The sequence below is a fragment of the Barbus barbus genome, assembly GCF_936440315.1.
Source record: "Barbus barbus genome assembly, chromosome: 26".
Lineage (NCBI taxonomy): Eukaryota > Metazoa > Chordata > Actinopteri > Cypriniformes > Cyprinidae > Barbus > Barbus barbus.
The window spans coordinates 17,383,271-17,408,238 of NC_136754.1; the positions used below are offsets into that span (position 1 = coordinate 17,383,271).

At 36.4% G+C, this 24,968-nt stretch overlaps 2 protein-coding genes across 7 annotated transcripts; one reads left to right on the top strand and one right to left on the bottom strand.

The window, feature by feature from the left end:
• Positions 1-470: 470 nt before the first annotated feature.
• On the top strand, positions 471-18,805 carry LOC306846308 (chromodomain Y-like protein). 2 transcript variants are annotated; one of them, XM_079379587.1, is made up of 8 exons: positions 471-531; positions 631-822; positions 10,906-11,680; positions 12,777-13,039; positions 13,410-13,582; positions 13,693-13,903; positions 16,918-17,061; positions 17,454-18,643. In XM_079379587.1, the coding sequence occupies exons 2-8, from the start codon at positions 796-798 to the stop codon at positions 17,610-17,612; spliced, it is 1,752 nt and encodes a 583-aa protein (XP_079235713.1). In that variant the 5' UTR covers positions 471-531; positions 631-795; the 3' UTR covers positions 17,613-18,643. The 2 variants fall into 2 exon arrangements, with proteins under 2 accessions (XP_079235713.1, XP_079235712.1); XM_079379586.1 differs by having other exon boundaries at positions 475-822; positions 17,454-18,805.
• Positions 18,806-20,018: 1,213 nt separating this feature from the next.
• Positions 20,019-24,577, bottom strand: LOC306846719 (ribonuclease P protein subunit p40-like). 5 transcript variants are annotated; one of them, XM_079380298.1, is made up of 8 exons: positions 24,313-24,571; positions 24,084-24,228; positions 23,911-23,979; positions 23,290-23,385; positions 23,042-23,167; positions 21,877-22,075; positions 21,534-21,668; positions 20,019-20,374 (listed from the first exon to the last, which is right to left on the bottom strand). In XM_079380298.1, exons 1-8 carry the CDS (start codon positions 24,427-24,429, stop codon positions 20,176-20,178), a joined length of 1,086 nt encoding a protein of 361 aa, XP_079236424.1. In that variant the 5' UTR covers positions 24,430-24,571; the 3' UTR covers positions 20,019-20,175. The 5 variants fall into 5 exon arrangements, with proteins under 5 accessions (XP_079236424.1, XP_079236426.1, XP_079236427.1 ...); XM_079380300.1 differs by having other exon boundaries at positions 20,076-20,374; positions 24,084-24,257; positions 24,313-24,568; XM_079380301.1 differs by having other exon boundaries at positions 20,109-20,374; positions 21,877-21,955; positions 24,313-24,577.
• Positions 24,578-24,968: the final 391 nt, after the last annotated feature.

Here is a 24,968-nt window from a genome sequence, read left to right on the forward strand (position 1 = left end):
TGTACATTATCCCTTACCTAATGTTCAGATCGGATCTTTGGCATCTTTTAAAGTCCAACTTGACATTATATAAATGACAAAATAATTAGCATCTTGATTTGGGCTGTCCATATTGCTAAATAATTACATTTTATTTATCTCTACTTTTAAATGTGTAATAATAAGAAATAAAATGAGACATTTTAATTTGTAAAAGTTAAAAAAACAAAACCTTCATGTGCGTGCACAACACTTGGAGAACATGGTATTCATGGAAATGTTTTAGACTGAGTCGTGGGCTACACTCACCTGGCGCTTAACGCTGTGAATTATTGTTTGAACTATTGAGGATTTACGTCAGTTATGTTCCATTAGACCAACACTCAAAATCAACACCGATAAAGATTTGCAAAACACAGATGACCGTCGTCCACAGCTCTATCACGAGGGTTGCAGGCAGTGCAAACTCATCTCGACTCTAATCTGCGTTCGATTGAGACTTCCTGTGTGGCAGAACTGAGAGCAGCAGCACTGCCTACAGACTAGTTTACGGTAACACTCTCTAAAATCGCCGCCTGGACCCACAAAAGTACTCGTTTGGACTTAATCGGGAATGAAAGGCTTTATTCTAACTATAATGTTGTTCGATAGACGCTGAGTGCGAGAACTAGACAGCAAAGAGATCCTCGGTGCGGGTCAAGCACATCTCACCCGACCAACTGAAAAAGGAGGAGAGGCCAAAAAGACAACTGCAACTGGAGGAAAAAAGTGTCTACAGTCCTCACGGATTGCCACAACGTCGAAGATTATCGTGACATGATGGCTACGGAGGAACTCTACGAGGTGAATATCGGCGATTTTATCGTTCGTGTCCGTTTAGGCGCAGTTAATCGATTATATTTGTGTGTAGTTGCACATATACGACGCGTCCCGAGGCTCGTGTGGACTGCACTAGCGAATAGTCTCAACAACTGACTTGCTCGCTCTCATACTAGTTAAAACTACGTCGGTAGGGTTGCATGCTAACAAAACAAACTAGTAGCTTGGGCTAACGTGGAGCCAGTGTGGTCCTGGTTGTTAGTTTGCGGAGTTTAGTGTGGAGAGATGCTGGTGGAGGCAGTGGATGAGGCGGGGGAGGGAAGGAAGAGCACTTTGGAGAGTGATATTTCATCAAGCTAGCTGCTAACCATGAGGTCTTTGGGGTGTGATGAACACAACTGGACAGCTGAAAGTCAGCTCAGTCCAGGATGTTGTATTCAGCTCTGCGGGAACTTTGTTTCACCCACTTTCCAGCAGGACCTGTGTATTTAGCTTCACTTGCAGAGTGTTCAACCTGCTACTAGCCATCCAGCACTCTTGTGTTTTGATCACCTTTGCTTGGTTTCATTTCCAGTTAAGTTAGATCATTCTCAAGTTTTGAGGTTATGTTATTATGAATGATAGTAAATAGACTGAACATGGCATATGATTTCCTATAAAGGAAGTCCAATGTCACTTGTTGCTTGTTTGATGGATTGACATTCAATCTAATGATTTAGCTAAGTATGGTTTAGGTTATTAACACCCTTTTAAACTGGTGTTATGAAGGAAAATCTTGGAGTGATGAGTGCATATTACATGTTTATGCTGCATGAATATGCTTTAAGTATTCAATCACGTCAATCCTATAAGTTGTCAAATAAGGTTGCATGATGTATTGAGAATTGGTCAGATGAATAGGCTAATTAGATACTAAGGGCTACATATGAGATTAGAACTGATGTGCTTATTGGGACAAGTTTGCTGATTAGATCAAAGGTGTTACAAAGGTGTGATGAAGAGAACAGATCTATTTAAACATGTTTGACCAGTTTATAAACGCCTGTATGAATAATGTCCCCATTTTTAAACACCATGATAATACTGTCCATTCAGCGGGCAATACCAGAACTCTTAGTCATGATCCATTTCCATGTGTTGTCAAAGGAATGGTGCCTTTTTGGATGTGGCTTGAGCAGATTGTTTCTTTTCAAATAGTCTGTTTGCACCCCAAATGTTGACTCTAAACTTAAAACTAAGGGATGGTGCTGACTTTATCAACATCTGTTTTCCTAAGTCTTCTATTCTCTACCGTCTTTATTTCTTTTTCCAAACTGTCTTGAAATACTTAAATTGTTTAGAATGTTCATGGTTCAATACAAGTGTATTAAACTTTATAGAACACAAAGGTTCTGGATGAAACATTCGATTCATTTTCTCAGTTCGCAATAACCTATTAATCTTTATAGACAGACATGCAATTTTTCCAAGCTTGTTAGCAGTGGTATGCTTCTGTAGTCTCTGCAAGTTAGTGTGATCCAAACTTTTTTAAAAATTTTAATTGCTTAATTTCCACAAAAAAAAAAAAAAAAAAAAAACTACCCTACACATTAACTAAAACAGAGATCCACCAATCAGAGAAGTCATTGTTACTGTGGAAATGAGAAGACCTCAGCAGAGACCACCTACTACCATAAAGCATTGCAAATAACATAATTGAGTTGAGCTTATAATTGTATAATATTTAGCAATATTCAGATATGTGAAATAGTTATATGTACTTAAAGACATTAAGTCAGTAGTCTTATAATGTACCATTGTTTCTGAGTTGATTGCCATCAATTTTTTCTGAAATCCCATTGGGGAAAATGAAAGGGGGAAATACTTACAGAACCATGGATAATTTTGACTCCCTCCTGAGTTGGAGAACTTTGCCCTCGTGGTAAATGAACCTAATCAGTAAAACCGTGTGTATCTCAAGGGCATCTTGGTGTTGAATAATTTGTTGTTCAATAAACTGATATCAGATGGTGTTTTAAAAATTTGAGTTGATGAGTTGCTGTCATGAGAAAATAATGATCTGATTAACAAATTTAGGACCGAAATCACAAGTCCAATGTGATAAAAGGAACAAGAGGAACAGGAACAAGAGGAACTTTAACGAGTCTGTAAACAGTTGTTCCAAACGTTATGTAACAAATGTATGGAATTCAAAATACTGTAGTGAGACATTAATTATGCTCTTGCCATTAAGTCTTTAATTAAAATTATGTGGCAAACTATATGTTGGGTCGACTTTCCAAACTGACGTGATAAACCATGAAGCCAGTAGAAGCATGTGAATCTATAATGCTCGAAATGATGACAGAATCCATGATAAAAGATGATAAGAGTAAAAGCCCTGCAGCAGTTTCTGTAATTACGCAGAATTCCTCAGGCATCTTGAATCTTTGGGGAATAGGAGTTTAGCTGTGGCAGCACTCAGCAATGTCAAATTTTTACATCCAGTAAACAGTAATAGCCACCAACATAAAAATATAATGCTGCATAGTAAAAATGCACGTTTTCTCCAAAGTTAGGAAGCCAACATGCTATATTTTGGACTTGAGTGAAACCTGAATGAATCTTTCTTGACATTCAGTCAATAGTGTTAAGAAGTCTTTAAGTTTCTGCTTTGTAAAAGACATTATTTGTCTGTACTTATGAGTACAGACAACAAAACTTGACTAGAAGGGATACGGCTATGGCTGAACCAACAATAAATGACATTTTCTACCTATTAGATTGTGTTTTAACAATATCTACACCTACCCCTTACAATAATGCCAGTACAGTAACTATTGTTGTTAAGCATGATAGAAATTACGCTATAGGTCTATTGATGTGCGCATACCCAGTGTCACAGCTGTATCCCTTCTAGCCTTAACCATGAAAACGCTGCTGTTTCATCGATGACTCATCTGAATGCTTCTGATTGTGATTGGTTATAACTCGCAACACTGTAAAAACATGGAAAAAGAAATATTATGGAACAAATAATCCCAAATATTAATTAGTATTATTAGCCTGATGATGATGATCATAATAATAATAATAGTCTTGCTATTGTCAAAGGCATCAGCCACAGGCAATATCTCTGACAATCATCGATACACGATACTATTGTAGTAACCAAATATATGTATTGGTAGATGCCCTATTAGCGGTTGTTTCTATGGGCTGCTATTAGGGATTTGCAACTAGGGGTGGGCGATATGGGAAAAATATCATATCACGATTTTTTATAGAAATATCACGATTCACGATTTTTATCCCGATTCTTTGTTAGTTTTACTATTTTGGTTTTACAAGTTGTCTGAGCATTACAGCCAAACTAGAAAGACAAAGATGCATGGCAGATATTTAGGCCAAAGTGGGTGAAGATAAAAAATCTTTGTCATTATTTTATTTTTCTTATTAAAAAATAAGAACAAAGATACACATTACAAATACACATAATATACAAATAAAACAAACAGTGCTTTATTTCCAGGTACAATAGGTGTATTTAGCAGAGCATTCAATGAAATTGAATGAACAAATATAAAAATAAAACACTAGATAGACTGATTCCTAAAGCAACTGTATTAAAGTTTTTCAGTCAAGAATAGCGAGTGATTTTTCTCTTTGCGTTTTGTTGTTTTGTTAACGTTAAATGAATAGTTCCCCCACAAATTAATATTCTGTCATCTGTCTGTCAATTCTGTCATAATGTTGTATTTTTATATCATCATTTACTCAAAAGTTGTTTTAAACCGGAATGAGTTTCTTTCTTCTGCTGAACATTTATAAATGCCATTTTGAAGAAGGTGGAAAACCAAACAGTTGCTGGTCCTCAGTGACTTCCATAGGATTTTTCTTTCCTACTATCAAAGTCAATGTAGACCAGCAACTGTTTGGTTTTCCACTGAGTAAATAATGACAGAAATTCAATTTTAGGGTGAACTATCCCTTTAATGACAGTCGACAGCATGTTTAGTGTCCTGTCCCTTTAAGAGCTGCACGCATCTAATATACAGGCACGCATCCGTTTCTCTCTTAACTATTTACTTTCATTTTAGAGATAACCAACTCAGTCTGTATGTAAACCTTGTGTGTTTTGACAGTATTAGCGCAAAATATAACTTAGTTGAGTAATCAGGCGCTGTTAGACAGGCGTTTTAGTGCGCGTGCTTCAGGTGTATGCGCTCAGAACAAGCGCACGTCAGACCAGCGCGCGAATTAAACATTTAACCAGCAAGGCTTGTATGCAAATAATGTACTTTTGCGATCGCGAATAAGTGCAGTGTCCTGTCTGAGTAACTCTACTGCTGTATGTCGTGTTGTACAGTATATAGAGACGGCGGCGCCAGAACTGTATTTGACAATGTGCGCGGTAGCGCCATACTACGATATTTCTTCAAAAGCAGATCGTGGAGACATTTTTATCGTCCACGATCAAAAATCGTCATATCGCACACCCCTATTTGCAACAGTGATCAAGTACTTGGCTGTGACCGTGACGATCGATCATGAAAACGATGACCGTGGAAAAAATTATTTTTTTCCCTGATTGGTTATAGCAGCACTTTTGGTGGCACCTTAAGCACTAAATGTTTAGCTGGTCACAGCATGTGGTCTATAGACATGAGGAGAAAGTTTTTATTTGAGGATAACTAACGGTCCAGTACTGCTTCAAGGCAAGAGGCAAAATATCTTATGAATGTAGAAAGGGCCTTTGATGATTGTTTGGGTTTACTTCTGGATTGAGTTGTGTGTACCTTTACAAAGCCCTTCTTAGTTGTGTTTGATAGTACTACACAAATAATTTCTCTGATGCTGTGATAGAAGTTAATGAGAAGTGAGAAGATAATGACTTCTTCACACACCTCAGAAAGCACAGGTGTTTTTGTGCCTCATTTTGTGCTACAGTATTGTGAGACTAAACCAGGCCAGCAGAGATTTGCATGCCAAGGAACCTGAAGCAGCCGACACTTTCCTCTGTAGTGCCATTGATGTTGATTGAGAAGTTACACTCTCTGGGTGTTCTGAAGTTCACAAAGAGTCTTTTTGTCATGTTGACATTCACAGTCAGCTTATTGTCATGAAACCGTCTAGTTAAGCTCCTATTCATTCCCATATAGTCTTTTTGTTATTACCGAGGATAATCCCAATTACTGTAGTATTATCACGAGGAAGTATAACCTTGGACTGAGACATCAGCCTGGTAAAATTACACTTTTGTCATCATTTACTTACTTTTCTCAAATTCTTAATTGAAAATCTGCTTTCTTTCAATGAATTGGTTGATCAGGTTCACAAAACCAGTCTGATGATGATTTGTTCATGATTCCATGATTTAGTTCATTTATTTATGAAGTTCTCATTGCAACTGTTTTTTAGTTAACCTCTCATTAGAACCGAATATGATCCGTGAATAACAGCCAAAAGTTTGGTCTGTTTGTCACAAAAAGATATCAAATGGCTTTATTTTTATGTTTATTTTTTTTATTAAGTTCTCTCAGCCTTGATGCTGGCATGGCATTAAAAAGAAATAAATAAATAAAAAAAGTTCTTTCACCACTTTTATGATGCTTTAATTTAGCTTTTGCATCCATTTTGTGACATTTGAAACTCCCAGTTGCCTTTCATTATTGTACAGAACATTTCCCAGAATTTATCCTTTCCAAAAGAAAGTAGGTTACATATTTGAGGGCTCAAAATTAACTTTTTTACTTGGTAGCACTGGTGCGCCCAACTTCAAAAAGTTAAGGAGCACCACAAGTGCCAATGTAGCGGAACAACCAGCAACATCCTGATGATTAAGAGCTTCACCAAAAAAACCTGATCTTGAGTTCTTTGCCTCACACTTGTCCCAGCATTTCGTTTTAGTGATGCACCAATCTTGATTTTTTCATAGCCGATTCCAGTTGACAGTGTTTTACAAGCGAATGAGCTGATTCTGAAAGCCATTTTTTAAAGGGGGCATAACACACAGTTTCACCCGTTCTCATGTTAATTTTGAGTACCTTTAGAGTAGTACTGCATCCTTCATATCTCCAAAAAGAGTTTTATCTTATTTATTTTTAAATGTCTATTATCATATTCATAAGTTTTTATATTTATAAAAGAAGCTTTATGATTCTCTCTGAAACCAGCCAAGCTCCTGGAGGCATGCCGTGGGCGGAGCTAAATCGTCACAAGCACTTATGTGCTGATTGCCAACAAAACACAGAAATGTAATGCATTTTTACTAACCGCCTGCGGTTCCGAATCATGACTGGGATGCTTTATCGCTGGGACTGCTCCATCTTTCAGTGTCAGACGATGTGCAAATCAACCGTCAAACTGGGCCTTGTTTATAAAACATTTGTCACCGAAATGAAGGAACAATCAAACACACCTTCGAAACTCCATTGCTTCCCTGGAAAAACAAACTACAGCCACTGTAAGGGTTGAGTATCATTTGAATTTTAATGATTCCAACTCTGCTTATCGATTCCTAGTTTAGATTCCAATAAGATAAAAAATCCAATATAAAAAATTAAGTCAGACATTTAGATGTCAATCTTTACCACAGCAAAATCCAAAATCCAAAGTCCAAAATCAACTGGACTTATATAAATTTCACATATTAAAGTGTTAAAGACAAGTAAACAGTCAGTAATAAAATTGGAACAAACAGATCAATCAGCAATAGCATAAATACAACTGAACCAAATTTCAGGTACAGAAACTGTAATTAAAAGTTTAAAAACATGGCTTAGTTTTTTTTTCATTAATAAAATATAGATCATTAATTAAAGTTATTAAATATATTCAGTCAAGATCAGTGAATAATTTTCTTTAGTTCTTTGATTAACATTAATGACTGGAAGCGCGTTTATTAGGCTGCTCTCTCTTTAACACCGAACGCACCCAGATCTAAAAATACTGTGCGTTTTCTTTCTCATCTATTTACGTACACGCAAGACAAAAACGGCTGTGTTTATGATGATATACTGACGTAGTTTTCTGCAGACCGGTCGATAAATATGACAGAAATGGAAATGCACGGAATGGTTGGAGAACGGACACTCCGGGAATCCGCACCGAGATTGCTGTTCTCTGTGCTCGCACTTCAGACGTGTGCACTGTATGCAAACAAGACACAAGTTCCTTCCATTCCTGCACATAAATCGTTTTAAATCACAATAAAATGTGAACGCAGGAATCATTAAGCAGAATCAAAATGCACGTATCTTATCGAACACCCGGTTCTTGGAAATATGGAACCGGTTTTCGATACCCAAGTCACTGTTCACGTAATGCTGGGTTCTTTGGGAAGAAGAATTCTTCTTCCTCAACATTCTTTTCGAGGAAGATGTATGCAGTGCTGCCGAATGACGCATCTTGATGGGCATGCTCTTGTGCTCGCTCTGGTTGATGTGCACATGCTCTTCTGGGAGAACTGCCCATACAAGGAATTCTGCCCTTCATGATGTCATAAAGATCCATGATAGAAAAAACTTTCCAAAACTTGTATGAACCTGGAAGGAGTGTATTTGGCACAGAAATACTCCATCCAAATAATTTTTAAACTTGTGGCCATGTTTAGCATGAGAATCCAACTCTTTAACAGTGTAAATAACTCAGAATGCATGAAGTAACATTAGACCCCCCCCCCCTTTAAAAAGTATTTATTTTATGCTTTAAGCAAGAGACAAGAAATAATGAAAATATGAGTACATGAACAAGATGTTTATTTTCTCTATTACAGGCCAAACTCTCTGTAGCCATTTAAAATTTGAGGCAACCACTACATTTTAAACATAATCCAAACAAAGATGCTGCATACATGAGCAGTTTCTGATTTAATTTAGATTGTATAATTTCACAATCTGAAGTAAAAACACAATGGTCTGACTTTAACTTTGTGAAATTATGCTACATAAAATATCTCTGAATGAAACGAAAACAGCAGACAATCTGCATGAGGTGCAAATTCACTCTCTGACAGCAGGTGGCGCTTATGGAACAGCAGCAAAATAGTGTTTCCTTGGTTAACGCTTTAAACAACAAACTGCGCTTACAAACCTTCTTTAAGTAGATTGTACATGATGAAAGAAGAAAAATACCATCTCAAAACAGTCTGTTCCCTTGAGTGATACCCCACCATCAATGCAATACTTTCGATTTTCTTCTAATATCTTGCGCATCGTGAAAGGTGATCTTGCTCTGCCTGATAAAGTATTTTTCTCTTTGCGTTCGTCTTCAGCATCTCTGGCCTGTATTACCGCCTGTTTGCAAACTTAATATAATAACAATGTAATATTTCCACACAAATTACATTTTGGAAAATGACCGCAATGCAGGTTGTGCAAATCCGGAACAGAGATTGGTTGAAATAAATTAATTGGGGGAAAAAAAGGAAAAACAAATTTCTTTGAAGCAAAAACCAGTCAGTTCTGAGTTCCAGCAGAACACATCGTCCATGACAGGAAGTGATTGACGGCTAATATAACGAATCTAAAATCTGCATTAAAGTTAAGAATGTAAAGGTGAAGTTTAATTGGTTATGTAATGTTGGTTAGAAGGGTGGAGCCGTCACTGCATCAGCTCACTGCAGGCACGTACTGTGCAGTAATTAACAAAGAAATGAAAACGGGTCACACCACAACAATTATTTGCACTCGCACAAATGCTCCCAAATATATTTTGAGGTCACGCAGATTAAATTCCAGGTTCATATGAGACCAAAATTGTCGCAATTTCGACCCCTGTTGGAATAACATGAGGGTTATTGACAGAATTGTTGTTTTTGTGTGAGCTATTTTCTTAACTTTCGTTCTGTGCTGAAAATCCTTTGGTGATCCCATTAAAAAAACACACAAAAAACCCTAGCCTTTTAAAAATTGCTTGTAAAGCTCTCTTATTTATGTTTGATCACCAAATCTTGGATTCAGGCTTTTTGTCAACTTGTTTTCTCTCAATTAGTACAGGCAATTTTTTTGGTTGTTGTTAAACCCTGTGTGAGCTAACTTAGTACATTTTAGACAGTGTTAGTTAATTAATGCAATAACATTAACTAGCATTTTTGGGAAAAAGAAAATCCTGAGCACATGGACCGTCACGCAACATGAGGGTTAAATGATACGCAGCTAATAAACCATGTATAGAAAGGGTGATGTTTAATATTAATTGCAAATTATATGACCGTCCTCCATATCTCCGCACCAACATATAATAATCATGAAACTATGTCTCCTTGCTGGCCAAATTACCTATTCAGTCCTTAATTCAGTCCAAGTGAGTGCAGTTAGTGTTCATTTATTCATCTAAAATCTGTATCTTTCTTTTAAAAATATGATAAATGACTTTTTGGAGATGCAGTACTACTCTATACGTACTCAAGATTAACATGAGAATGGGTGAAACTGTGTTTAAAAAAATGACTTTCGGAATCAGACCGTTTGCTTGTAAAACACTGTCAAAACCAAGTTGCACGGCTATATTTGTAGCAATAGCCAACAATACATTGTATGGGTCAAATTATAGATTTTTCTTTTATGCCAAAAATCATTAGGATATTAAGTAAAGATCATGTTTCATGAAGATATTTTATACATTTCCTACCATAAATATATCAAAACTTATTTTTTAATTAGTAATATGCATTGCTAAGAACTTCATTTGGACAACTTTAAAGACGATTTTCTCAATATTTAGATTTTTTTGCACCTCGGATTTCAGATTTTCAAATAGCATGTCGGCCAGATTTTGTCCTATCCTAACAAACCATACATAAATGGGAAGCTTTTTTATTCAGCTTCAGATGTATAGCCTAAATCTCAATTTCAAAAAATTTACCCTTATAACTGGTTTTGTGGTCCAGGCCAGGGTCACATTTGATGTTTTTACAACTACTTGCTTTTCATTTATCTAGCGTATATAATAATTGCTAATATAAATATGAAATTTTTACATCTGCTTTAAAAAAAAAAAAAGTAAAAGTGTATTGATAGAAATTGCCATTTCCTAACTAACCTTTGAGTAAATGCTGTTCTTTAGTCTTTCATTGTTTTACATTAATTTCACTAAGCCATACTTTATCTGCATGCCCCTGTTTAGGTGGAGAGAATAGTAGGCAAACGTAAGAACAAAAAAGGCAAGACTGAGTACCTGGTCCGCTGGAGAGGCTACGGCTTTGAGGGAGACACCTGGGAGCCAGAGAATCACCTGTCCAGCTGCGTCGAGTTCATCCATGAATTTAACCGGCAACACAGCGAGAAGCAGAAAGACGGAGCTTTACTCCGTTCCACACGCAGCTCTCCCAGCACAGCCGGAGGCAACACTAGCATCAACGCCCGCAAACAAATCAGCAGGCCTCAGCAGTCCTCAGGGAGTCCTAACACAGCGAAGACCTCTCCGTCCACGCCAAACACACCCTCCACAAAACGGCTTCAGCCAGCACAGCATTCACTGCACAACAGTGATGCGCAGCAGCAGAAAAGTAAGCGATCGGCTGGCCTGAATAGCAGCGGCACTGCTGTTATGAGCACAGTCACTGACACGGCTCCGACAGCTGCTCCCACTGTGAGTGCACTGCGGCGTAGTATGGACCTGGCTAAATCTGGCATCAAAATCCTAGTGCCGAAGAGCCCAATGAACAGCCGCACTGACACAGAGGAGTCTCCCAGTGAGGCAGCACACAGTCTGGAGCAGGGAGGCCAAGAGCCAGATGCTGTGCCCCCTGAAGTGGCCTTGCTGGAGAAACCTGCCGGAGCTGTGCGTGTACAAGGAGAGGAACGGGCTCGTATGGGCACAAGGCCCAGAACGCAAACGGCACTTCCGCCACCGCAGATTCCCATTACCCCCGCTGCCGTTCGCACGTTAAACGGGAAAGGTAGAGTCCTCTCGACTTACACTGAGAACATTACAGTAAATTCTTTTGAGGTTTATTAGAGAGGGTTTTAGTTCCAGGCCTGGAAGCACCACTAAATTTGTTTGTTTCAGCCCTACTCCTATAATTTAATGGATTGTGTGTTTCTAGTCATGGAACAACACAATAAACACTCATAAACAAGCACTTGATGAATGAAAGCAAATGTGTTGCTGCAGAACATCGAGTGATTGGATTCAGAAGAGTCGATTCAGAAGGCGTATGTTATCCTGAATATGACGATGCTAGTTTTCCATCAAAATTAACATTGTTACAATGGCCTTGATTTGTATAACATAAGGAAATAATCACATCTTGATATTTATGTCACTTATAAAATGTAATAGGTCTAACTGGTAATGATTGTAATAATTTGTGTTGATACTTGCATATGCAGATGCACTAAAATTAATTAATTTGTGGCCATGATGTTGCATCCATAACATACGCAAGATTTTTCAGTGATTATGAATGAAGTCTCTTATGCTCACCCAGACTGCATTTATTTGATCAGAAATACATTAAAAACAGTAGTATTTAGACATTTTATTACAGTTTAAAATAAGTTTTTATATATATATATATATATATATATATATATATATCAAGTGGACACTGATGATTGGACACTTAAGACTTAAGGACACTTAAGGATCAAGTGGACACTTAAGGATCAAGTGACACTGATGATTGGAGTAATGATGCTGAAAAATAAGCATTGCCATCAAGAATAAATTACATTTTAAAATATATATATATATATATTTTAAAATGTAATTTATTCTTGATGGCAATGCTTATTTTTCAGCATCATTACTCCAATCATCAGTGTCACTTGATCCTTCAGAAATCATGTGACTATGCCGATTTAGTGTTCAAGAAACATATTGAAAACTAATTTAAGTATTTAAAAAAATATATATATGTTTATTAATATTTACAAAATAAGTGTTTTTTATCATGTATATGATTATTAATATAGTATTGCTATATTTGATTTATATCATATTTTATATAAAAAATTAAAAAAATAAATTTTTGCTTTTGATGTTGATGATAGGCGTGACTACCCTCATGGAGGCCTCGTCTGCAAATGGAACGGCCATTACTCAGAGTGGTGCAGCAGGAGTGATGAGCAGCTCAGGGCTAACAGGCAAAAGGCGTTTTGAGGACCGTGCAACTTTCGACAAGCGTCTGCGCTTCAGTGTTCGTCAAACTGAGAGTGCTTACCGCTACAGGGACATTGTAGTTAAGAAACAAGATGGATTTACACACATTCTGTTTTCTACAAAGACCTCTGAGAACAACTCGCTGAATCCTGATGTGAGTACAAATATATTTCATGTTAGAAATGTTGATTTGACTTTCGATGTAAAATGCACCAAAAAAGTTTGGTCTATTTTTAAGTATCTTGACATTTTCACTCATTGCATTTTATAGTTTAAGAAAAATCTTAATGGCTGGATGGTATGACAGTAGAATAAAAATCTGATGCCATACAATACCTGTATAGTGTTCTTTCCAGACTGTGTCACAGAAAGGTGCATGTAATGGAAGCCATTTTGTTTTGACACGCCTAGCCACATTCTGACATAGACACAGCGTATTATATATGATATTACTCATACTGTGATATTGGTCATTCCCCTCACCTCACTATGAAGTGATATAATGTCACTCAAATGGCTTTCAGGTAATGAAAGAGGTTCAGAGTGCCATGGCCACAGCTGCAGCTGATGACAGTAAACTTGTTCTACTGAGCGCCGTGGGAAACGTCTTCTGCTTTGGCCTGGACTTCATTTATTTTATTAGGCGGCTCACGGATGATAGGAAAAAAGAAAGTATCAAAATGGCGGAGACAATCAGGTACAAAATGATGAGAATATAAATATGACAGCTATTTTACCACCATATTTCAGAGAACTGTTTTGCAATAGTAGCTATATATAAACCAAAGTGTTTTCTGTTGTCTTCAGAACTTTCGTCAACACATTTATTCAGTTCAAGAAGCCCATCATTGCTGCTGTGAATGGGCCTGCTATTGGGCTTGGAGCGTCTATCTTGCCCCTGTGTGATGTCATCTGGGCCAATGAGAAGGCTTGGTTCCAGACTCCTTACACAATCTTTGGCCAAACCCCAGACGCCTGCTCTTCTGTAACATTCCCTCTCATCATGGGAGTCGCCTCGGTGAGTACATCAAGTGTGCCTCTGCATGAATAACTTGTCTTTTGGCTTTTATGTATGTGTGTGTATATATATATATATATATATATGTATATGTATATGTGTGTGTGTAATATTATTGTTATTATTATTATCAATGTTGAAAACGGTTGTGCTGTTTAACATTTTTGTTACTAATAAATTAAACAACTAAACAATTATTGTGTTACTAGTAATTGAGCACCAATAATAATTGATAAAGATCATGTGACACTGAAGACTGCAGTAATTACTGTGGAAAATTCAGCTTTGTATTCACAGGAATAAATTGCATTGTAAAATATAAAACCTTTAACTAAAATAAGGGGTGGTTTGGACTAATAAGGATTAAAATAAGCAAGGTTTAGAACTAATCAAGGAATTGTCAGTCTAGTTTTTATTTTAAATTGAGGTGTGTTTTTGATTTTCTCCCCATGATGGATTTGCCATTGTAAATGAAACAGGAACAACTTTAATGTTCCATATCCTTCGTTATTGACTACCAGAACCACTCTCTGACAAGAGTAGCTCTTGAAAAGCTCTTCTAAAAAGGAAGAAAACTTGTAAAATGTCAGGCATCTGTATAAACTGCTACATAGAGAGGCTGTAAGAATTAATGACTGATCAAAAAAGCAATGAAAACATTAAGGGAGAAATGTATTTATAGTACCAATTAATGGAGTAATATGGCAGCATAGCTTATGACAAACCAGCCGAGATAAGAGAAAACCACTGGCAAGATGGAGTGACTACCTCTGCTTGTGACAGCACCGCCTTGTCCATTTGATGCCCACCCAGTAGCCGTGCGTGAAGCAGGCATTAGAAATGAGAAGTGTGGCAATAATGACTTGTGCTCATCATCACTGCTGCCGTTAAATCATAAATATATTCTTTTCTTTATCCGACACAGAGATGCACTGTGAGTATAAAGGATTTCTGTCAATAAATTTCAAAAATCTTAAATATTCTAAACGCTTGATCTGTATATATTCATGTATGCATTAAAACACATTTATAAAAACAGTAAGCATATAATTACAAAGATAATATTAAGTAATTTATTTTTATTTGTTCTGACCAACCTCTAATTTCTACTATTTCCACTACGAAAGCACGGATAAAGTAGTTTCTTTTATTGAAAAAATCTAAGTCTACTACCTGTCATGTGAATCCTATTCCAGCATATCTGGTTAAAGCCTGTTTACCTTCTCTCTCTTCTTTAATTACTGATATAATACACTCTGCTTGTTTTGCTTGTTTGGGATTGTTCCGTCTTCACTCAAAACTGCTGTGATAACTCCTATACCTTAGAAACCGGGGGCTGATTCGAGTAACTTTGATAATTTTCACCCTACTTCAAATATCACATTTCTTTCTAAAATACTGGAAAGGATTGTTGCAGCCCAAGTCCAGGATCATCTTTCTGATAATAGTCTGTACGAGCAATTTTATTCTGGCTTCCGTTCACATCATAGTGTTGAGAATGCATTAGTTAAGATTTCCAATGACTTGATGGCAGCTGCTGATTCAGGACTTGAGTGCAGAATTTGATACCATCTCGCACAGTATTTTGTTGGACAGATTGGAATCATGGGAATTCGCTGTTTTTTATCTTATCTAACGGGTCGTACTCAATTTGTACAGCTGAAGCAGTTTACATCAATGCCTTAATGTGTTACTCCTGGGGTTCCACAGGGCTCAGTTTTAGGTCCTCTCTTATTTATTACTTATTTTCTGCCTCTTGGTAATATTTTTAGGATGTTTGATATTCAATTCCACTATAATGCTGATGACACTCAACTTTACCAGTCCTCCAAACCCTCATCTACTTTTCCTCCGTCTATCCTCTCAGATTGTGTAGCTGAGATTAAAGACTGGTTTACTTCAAATCTTTTTAAACTAAATATTAGTAAGACTGAAATTCTTCTTGGCTCAAAAACCAATCTGGCCAAATCTAAATGCTCCTTAGTGAATATAGATAATTTTCCAATGTCTGTTTCTAAACAGGTTAAAAGTTTGGGTGTCATCTTTGACAATGCTTTATCATTCAAAGCATATATAAACTGTCATTCGCTCTGCATAATTACACATACGTAATATTATTCGACTTTGTCTGGCCCTTTTGGTAAAGAGCACATTAATTCTTGTTCACGTTTTAGTCACTTCCTGTATTGAGTATTGTAATGCTCTTTTTTTATGGTCTGCTGTCAAAGCTTCTCAAACTTCAGTTAGTACAGAATTCCGCTGCACATATTATTGGCAGAACTCGGATAACTGAACACACTTCTCCCATATTAAAACACGTGCATTGGCTCACGGTTCAGTACCGTATTGACTTTAAAATCCTTCTTCTTACTTACAAGGCACTTGATAATACTTATCTGACCTTCATATTTACACTCCTAACCGCACTAAGAACATCTTCTGTACTTACTCTTGTTCACCCTCGAATTCACACAACTTCTATGTGGTCTCAAACCTTGTCATGCAGCTCCTCAATTATGGAACACTCTACCACTGTATGTATGAAAGTCTTGTTGTTTTTAAGTATCGCCTTAAGACCCATCTTTTTAGGCAGGCTTTTTTGTTATTGCTTGTATGCTTGAATCAGCTCTGTCCAGACTGTACTGATTAGTTGTTTGTGACAATTGTAAATGAAATGAAATTATATATACACACATACAGAATTATTTATAAATGTGTTATTTATATTTTTAAATGGATTATGAAAACTTAAATACAAGGAATTCTAATACATTTTACAACTCTTTTGCTTTAAACCATCTGCACATGTTAAATCTACAAATAAAATGCCAACATAAAAATAATTTGTTTATAATTTCCGCACAGGATAGACTTGTTGTTTCCAAAAAAGGAAATATACTGATATCAGCATCGGCTATCAGCCAAAATTAGTTGAAAAATACTGGTTATCAGCAAAAATCCAATATCGTGCATCCCTAGAATTCTGATTTCTTGTTCCTCTACTGTCAATGTAGGCTAATGAAATGCTACTGAGTGGGAGGAAGTTGACAGCTCAGGAGGCTTGTGCCAAAGGACTCGTGTCCCAGGTTCTGTGGCCAGGGACCTTCACACAGGAGGTCATGGTTCGCATCAAGGAGCTAGTATCTTGTAATTCAGTTGTAAGTCATCTTTTCATTTGTTTTTGGTTTTTTTGTTATATTTTCTCAATGCATACATCTGCACAATCCCCTCAACTTTTCATTGTGTTTTTTTTTTCCTTTAATGGCCTTCCATTGTAACTCATGGGCATTTGATTCTCATAGTCTTTTTAGAATAAATTGGAAATAAGCTTTATCCTTAAACATGATGCTTTAAACCCTGCTTAGACCCTTGAGGATTTTGAATCATTGGTACATCATGTATTTTTTGTTAAAATGCAGTTGCGATAACACTTCTGTACAAAATTCACAATGCATCCACATCCATAAGTCATGTGCCTTCTTTTCCTTTTCTTCCTTATTTTGTTCCCCTCATTTTATTTGTCATGCTGATGCTGCCGGAAACACTGAAGGTTCTGCGCGAGTCCAAAGCACTAGTGAGGAACATTAACCGGGCCGCCCTGGAGCAGGCCAACGAGAGGGAATGTGAGGCACTTAAGAGGGTCTGGGGCTCTCCTCAGGGTATGGACTCCATACTCCAATATCTCCAGAAGAAAATTGATGAATTCTAAGTCAGTTAAATGTCCTACAGGTGTCAAAACCTCCATCCTCAAGTGCCTGATGTTATTTAAACAAGGTTTGTCAGTGGTTATTTTTTAGTAGGATTTTCATCGAACAATGGAAGACTGGCGTGGTCAAACCCACACTTCATCTTCGTCCAGGACGCATTTCTTTTTCTTCAGACTGCAGAAAGCAGCATCTCATTCTGCTACACTTGATAATGACTTTAATGCAAAGTTTGTGATAAATCTTGCACTGCGCAGAAGGACAAAATGCCTTGATATGTCAATTCCTGTCATCTTTCTGCTCAATTTCTGTTGTATCAAGTAATTAATTGCTTTGTCATAGAGGTAATACGGATTTGGGCTACTTTTCAAAGCACCACCTATGCAGACTGATTGAGAAAAGATGGATAATGTCAGTGTAATTTAAGAAAGGGATGCATGAGAGTTGAATTTTGCTCGTTTTGGATATCGCTACACTAACAGATTGTAATTAGAATCAAGTCTTTAACAGGCTTTTCTTCAATAGGTACTTTTTATTCAGCAATCAGAAGTCATCTCAAGCCTTGCTCATCTTGAATATTCAAGCAAATCCTGCTGGCATTTACATCGGCCAGCCCTTTGAAGTCATTTTCATAAATGGATACAGTTATATCAAGAAAACCAGACACTGACAGCAACAAAAATGACACCAGTGCTTAGAGATTTAGCATCAGTGCTGTTATACAGACTTGAATCAAATGATCAAAATGAATACTTAAGTACACGTGAATTTGCAAGGCTCTGGCTTAGTAGGAATTAACAGTTATTTGTATCAAAGTTAACTTTTGTACGTTTTGCTGGCTTAATTTTAAAAGTTTTCTGCTTAGAGTTTCATTTGTATGTTCTTGGAGTACAAACTGTTAGCTTTGGAGTAACATACCACCAAATAATTTTGATGTAAATGTTGTTGACGCAATATTTCTAATTTAATAACTTATGACATTATGAAATTGAAAGAGGTATGTTTCACACGAGTCAATAAAGGATGCTGGCGTTTTAAATCTGCATCCTTTTTTCTGCTGGTTCAAACAGACTGGACTGCTGTATCATCAGAAGAGCCGTGCAGATAAACAACAGTCTCTAAAGGTAATACCTACTGAAATCACCCCAAACATCTGTAGTGACTAGCTAGTATGCACTGTTATTAAATGGAATGGATTTCTTTCATTACAATTTTTTCTAACATGGGTGGGAATGGAGTCAGAAAATGGGTTGCGAGACTGTCCACATAAAATTGCATAAAATGTGACTTTGCAAACATTTTTCCCTAGTGCTAAAGTCCTACCTCTCAAAATCCATATTTTTATTTTTAGCAACGAAGTGTCCTGTTCAAAATCTCATGCTATAGCATGTTTTTGGTACAGATATCTATGCACTATTCCTTAATTCAGCTCCAAACGTTTGCTTATAATTGGACTGTTTGACAAATACTTTACAGGAAATAAAATCAGCTCAGCCCCGGCGATAAAATGTGTAACTTATATATGTTATTAATTGTATTCAGTATTTATTGACCATAGATAGTTTGCTGGAGTGGTTCCTTAGCATGGATTAATTGACAGATGGTTGTGTATGTTTTTCCTTCCCAAATGGTTTTGTAAAATTAATTCTTGTTTACGAAATTATATTTATGATTGTGGAAATAGAATTGTTTTGATTATTTCTATTACACTTATTGAATGCTTTTGTTCAGTTATTTTAATTGGAGATTTTTCCTAAACAATGTGGCAGGTTATATTTGATTATGAAGTGCATTGTGACATTAATAATGTCTTATACATTTTAACTTGTGATATGTAAACTCTGCTTCATTGACTTGTAAACCGTCAATGAAACCTTGATCTGTGATGATTAACATTCAATATCTGTTAAAAACTCTGGAAGAAAAAAACAGAAACATCCTAATTTTCTTAATGCAGCTTTTCAATATCTGAAATTTTGTGTCTTTTCTTTTGTAAATTTGAGATATTTGAGCTCAACCCTCTCTCTATTATGGATGTCTTTTGAATTCTGTATACAGGGTGTTGTAGTTTGATGTAAAACATTGCTGACCTGAGGAAAATAACTTTGTACCAGTCACTTCACTGACAAAAGTATATCTATTATCAGCATTTTCTGATTATCAGCATAGCTGTACATAATATGTGATCTGACTTTAGTTTTAAATGCTGGTCAAAGTTAGATTATTTTATATTTATATATATATAAAATAATCAAACTTTTTATATATATATATATATATATATAGGCAAGGTGCATTTCTTATAGTTGATATATTAAATGCTATAAATTGTACAATCTGTAAAGATTATTTTTAGGTTTCTGAACATGTAACAGCTGTGAAAATGACTGGTCCAAATAAACTGATATTCTATAAATTTTTTTACTTGCTGTTGTCCTCTTATAATTTAATTAAAAAAACTTGAAGCGACATCATACATTTTATATTTATGTTTGTATTTTACATTATAACAAAGTCACATGAATTAAAAAAAAAAGTGAGGTCCCTCAGTGTCAAATATCCACTGTTTTAGGGTGGGCAGCCATCTTGAGCACCGCTAGCCATGTGTAACCAGTAGTCCTGATTCTTGAAGCAAACAAAATTGTAGAAGTTTTCACCACCTTTGAGGAATCCATGTTCTGTGGCTCCCCACGACACAGGACTATCCATAAATCCATGCACAGTGAGGGAAATCCACGGTGTAAACTTGGGTTCATCGAAATACTGCCTGGATAATTTAGGGTAGAGAAATAAACAGCTTGTAATTTTCAAAAGTATCTCGTGTATCGGTAGCCAAAGTGCTCGCTGCTCAACATTCAAATACTTGGCTAATGCTTGTGATAGCAGTTTGCAGCGCACATCAGAAACCCTCCACCTTCCCCAGCTCCACATGTATAGATCTGCTATGGGGGTTATTTCATATATGTGCAGCAGCAGCATTTCTTAAATGCTCACAGCAGCATGCGGTGGATGTATTGGCAATAGCAAGTCTCAGTACTTGCTCTGCTGCCGCAGCATAGCAGATCTATTCCACCAAGACTCAATACATTAACATTGTGATTACTATGCCAATCCCTCCGAAAACTGTCATGACAGGAATGTACATCTTTGCAATCTCATTATTACTTCGGTTTTAGTGCACTGAACGCACTGACAAGAAACGCACTGAACATAGTTAAAGTGCACTGAACGCACTGACACGAATTTAAAAAAACTAAAATATACTGTAATGACATATCTATTGAAACATGTCATATGTAAATTTATTGCCATATCAGCTTCATCTGCTATTACACTGCAGACACAAATTAAACATTCAACATGAATACAATATTTAAAAAAAACTTCAAAAAGACAAGATTGTGCATTTCTATAAGAGATTATTTAAATGTAATTGTGATAAAAAGAGAAAGCTTTTCTGGGTCAACCTGTATTTAATTACACATTAGTAATGAGAAAGTTGCAATTTAGTGCATTTAAAATATATTGATTTTAAATAGAATCTTGTATAACACACTACTGTTAAAATTAGAATCAATTACTTTACATGTATGTTGGTCAACTCAACATTAAAATTAGTGTAATAAAGTGCATTTTTAATGTGTACTCCAAGTACACTTAAGTTGCATATTAATTAAATTAATTTTAAATATAGTTTTAAAATTAATTTAATTAATACACTACAAGTGTAGAGTCAATACAATTTAAGGCACTTGTTTTTCACAAAAATTACAACACAGAACTGTGAAAATAATGACTTAATCTTGATCAATGTTGTAATCGTGCCACAGTGTTTATGGGGAAATTATCCTACAAATGGCTTATTTCTAGTCGTCTCTGCATATTAAGTTGGGATACAGTAGGTGACAGTAATGCTGGGCTCTCACCTGAGTTCTTGCAGCAGCACAAACACATTCTCAGGTGAGATAAAGCCAGTAACGGTGCACAGTAAGGCCTGACTGACAGAGCTCTGGGGCTCTGGACACACATATGTCGACAGGAAACTGTCAGCAGCATTTTCACTGGAAACATAAACAGTTAAATTGAGAAATACTGCCAAACACACCCAGAACTCCTTTATTGTCTCTTTGTGCCATAGTCTTCAAGTACTATTTGTACAATTTATGGACCCATTCACCCGTTTAGCAGACCACAATCATACAAGATGCATGATACAGCAACTGGCTTTTGTGAATTTAACACTTTATAACCGTTCCTCAGCTCACTTACCAGCTGATGTCCAGGTTAACTGCTCCAAGCCACTCCAAGAGGTGATGTGGGTCACATGACAGAGTCTTTCCTTGTATATCTGATGGGTAAAGTGTGGGACATGGTATATTTTTCAGGGTGTGATGGCTAAAAGCAGGCTTGTGCTCCTCGTATGAGTACTGGGACAACAGCTTGTTAAGAGTCTGATCTTCATCTGAACCTGAAAAATTCGGAAAGACAAAAAAAAAAGTCTAATACCGAGTTCACACTGCACGCTTTTCAAAATGATCAGATCACCATTGTTTTTACACTGCACACTATCTCGGGTGGCATTCAGTTGCTGCTGTGTTCACATTGCACAATTGATCGGCGACAGGAGGTTACACACTGCATGATTTTACAATAGGAAGAATCGCCGACAACTCTGTCTGGTCCGCAAACTACGTTTCATAACCAAGCGCACATGAGAAGTGATAAGGAAATAATGCAAAATCAAACTGATATTGTGGTCTATAATAAGTCCTCCCCAAACAAACAATAACAAAGATGACTTCGTAACATAGCCTACTTCTGCTGGGAAATTTTTATATACACAAATCTAAGTGATTGAAAGTGAAACCAACATTTTGTGCATTTTATAATGAGCCACAAAAGCAAAAGTGATGGAAAACGAAAAATGCAATAAATCTTTTGTCCTTTATAGAAGAATATGATTTACAGAAAAAAAATACCTAGCCCCCTTTTATGTTTAATTTTTTTTTTATTGTATATATCTTCATGCACCTGTTCTGTATATTCTAATGTCTTCCCACTGCCCTGTATCTTGCTCTCTCATTGGCTGTAGGTCATCGTCTATGTATTTTTCAGTCAGAACTCATTTCATCCAGCAGGATTGTGAATCGCCGACAGCTCCATATATTTAGTATGCCAAATATTTCATGGGCGACGGCGACGCATTGGCAATTCTCTCAGATCATGCCTCTGATAATTCACACAGTGATGATTGTCACTCGCATGAACGAGCACCGATTTGCCTCAGATTTCGGGTATTTGTCGGCAATTTTGCGAAACCTGTTGGCGAGTGAAAATCAGGGCTAAAATTGTGCAGTGTGAACTCGGCATAAGGCAATTTAAAAATGTGTTTGTTAAGGTCAGTGATGGAGATGATGAATTACTTAAGACAAACCTGTGTTGTATTTTGTTAAAAGAAAGTCATATCTGAGTGGTAGTCTGTCCTTCAAACTTGAGAGAACCCGCTGGTATCGTTTGGTGCCTGGGGTCAAGCTTTTTTCAGTGAGATCCAGAGTCACGACTGCAAAACAAAGACATTTTATAATTATTATAATACTAGTATTTATGTTCACAGAAAATGTTACGTTTGTTCACATAAAACACCTTAATTTCATGTAAGCTACTGAGAATAAAGAGATTTACCAAATCTCATGGCTTTTTTGTGATTGTACAGAGATGGGCGTCCCTCCAAGCCAAGTTGTTCATATGTGTCTTTATCTAGAGACAAAATTAACTGACCTGAAAAAAAAAAGTTTAAAATGATTATTTCATGACTATTAGTCCATGTCTATATGCTAATGTGCTTGTCACAATTAACTCTTAGCAGATGCTGGTCTTTTAAATTAAACCAACTATCTATTATGTTAATATTAATATATTAACTTAATAACTTTAAAATATATCCAACCACATTAATTCAATATCTCAAGAGTAGTAGAACTTGAAAACAAGCAATTCTGTCAATTATAGGCTAGCAGAAAGAGAGAAAAAAATGTTTCAGAACCATGTAATTTTATGTTTTATTAAAAATAAGGACTAGCTGCATAAACAGTCACTATGTTAAGACTGAGTCTTAGGAGCTAGCAGTTAATCAAGTGGTAATGAGTCTTACTTTTCAGATTCAAATTAGACCAATCTACGTTATGTAAAAGTTTTTAATTAGGACTCATCCTGCAGAAATAATGAAATGACTAACTTTTAAGACTAGTCTGTTTATGCAACCGGCCATCCAGACAATAATTGTTTCCGTACAATCTAGCTTACCGCTGGAAAGAAGTGCAATCGCATTATCTTCATCAATTTTGGTGTTGTAAGAAAGCGCATAGAAGTTTCCTGTGTAAAAAGATAAAAATCTTAATATCTGATTCAATACCTAAAAACCCCCCAAAAAACAGCAAATATGATAGAGGTGTACAATAACATATTTCTCCTCCTACCCTTCTTTACAAGCGACTCGAGGAATGTTTCTTCCAGTAGTTGATAGACCGGCAGATCCCGCACTAAATAATAAGGGCTGAAGCTGTGGATGACCCCGCTGATATCCGCAGGCAGGGTCCCACATTCAGGTATCAGCACTGAAATCTGCGGAGACAGCGGCATCCGAATACAATCTAAACACAGTTGAAAAATTAATACGTTGAGCAAATTTTTAATGATTAAACTCACTTTGTAATTAAAGCTGTGCTTCGACACGTGGATGTCATGCCGAGACTTCTCATTCAAGAAGTTTGATTTCTCGCACACCAACAGGCTTCTCGGGCATTTTTCCAGCTCTGGCGACATTTTGATATCTGTGCGCAATGTCTACATTTTTATGACATCAACCGAGCAAAAAGAAACAAGCTGATTGAGCTCCCAGGTTAGGTTATGTGGCTTAATGTTAAAAAACTGCTACCAACTTCTGTCGCAAACATTTGACGTCAGTTCCTGCACACGGCAGGCTCACAAACAGCTCGGATTTGTTACTTTATCTATTTTAAAAGCCGTTCGCGTTATTCTGATTTATGAGGGTAAATTTGTATAACTGAGTTACTACCAAAACTAGAAACGACTAGAATGACTTGTATATACCCTAAATGCTCCTTTTACATAATGGTTAGTTAAAATACCCTAATTGTTAACTTCTTTTTAAAAAAGGAGAAAGATAGCAATTCCCCCTTTTAAAGGGAATTTGTAAAACATTTGATATTTATAGACTATACATAACACTCCAGTGTCAAATGTCCCCAATTACCTAATTTACCCCTTTCAAAATCCTAAGGAATTGTTAGAGAATTTAATCATAATTTGGAACCAATCCAAAAGAACCCTCTAAAATTAAA

Coding starts and splice junctions, on each gene's coding strand:
- LOC306846308 (XM_079379587.1), top strand. CDS start 796: ATGATGGCTACGGAGGAACTCTACGAG. Junction 13,040..13,409: donor ACAACTCGCTGAATCCTGAT/GTGAGTACAAAT, acceptor AATGGCTTTCAG/GTAATGAAAGAGGTTCAGAG. Junction 13,904..16,917: donor TCATCATGGGAGTCGCCTCG/GTGAGTACATCA, acceptor CTGTCAATGTAG/GCTAATGAAATGCTACTGAG.
- LOC306846719 (XM_079380297.1), bottom strand. CDS start 24,429: ATGTCGCCAGAGCTGGAAAAATGCCCGAGAAGCCTGTTGGTGTGCGAG. Junction 21,669..21,876: donor GTTAACCTGGACATCAGCTG/GTAAGTGAGCTG, acceptor TTATGTTTCCAG/TGAAAATGCTGCTGACAGTT. Junction 20,375..21,533: donor GTGCTGCTGCAAGAACTCAG/GTGAGAGCCCAG, acceptor TAAATTATCCAG/GCAGTATTTCGATGAACCCA.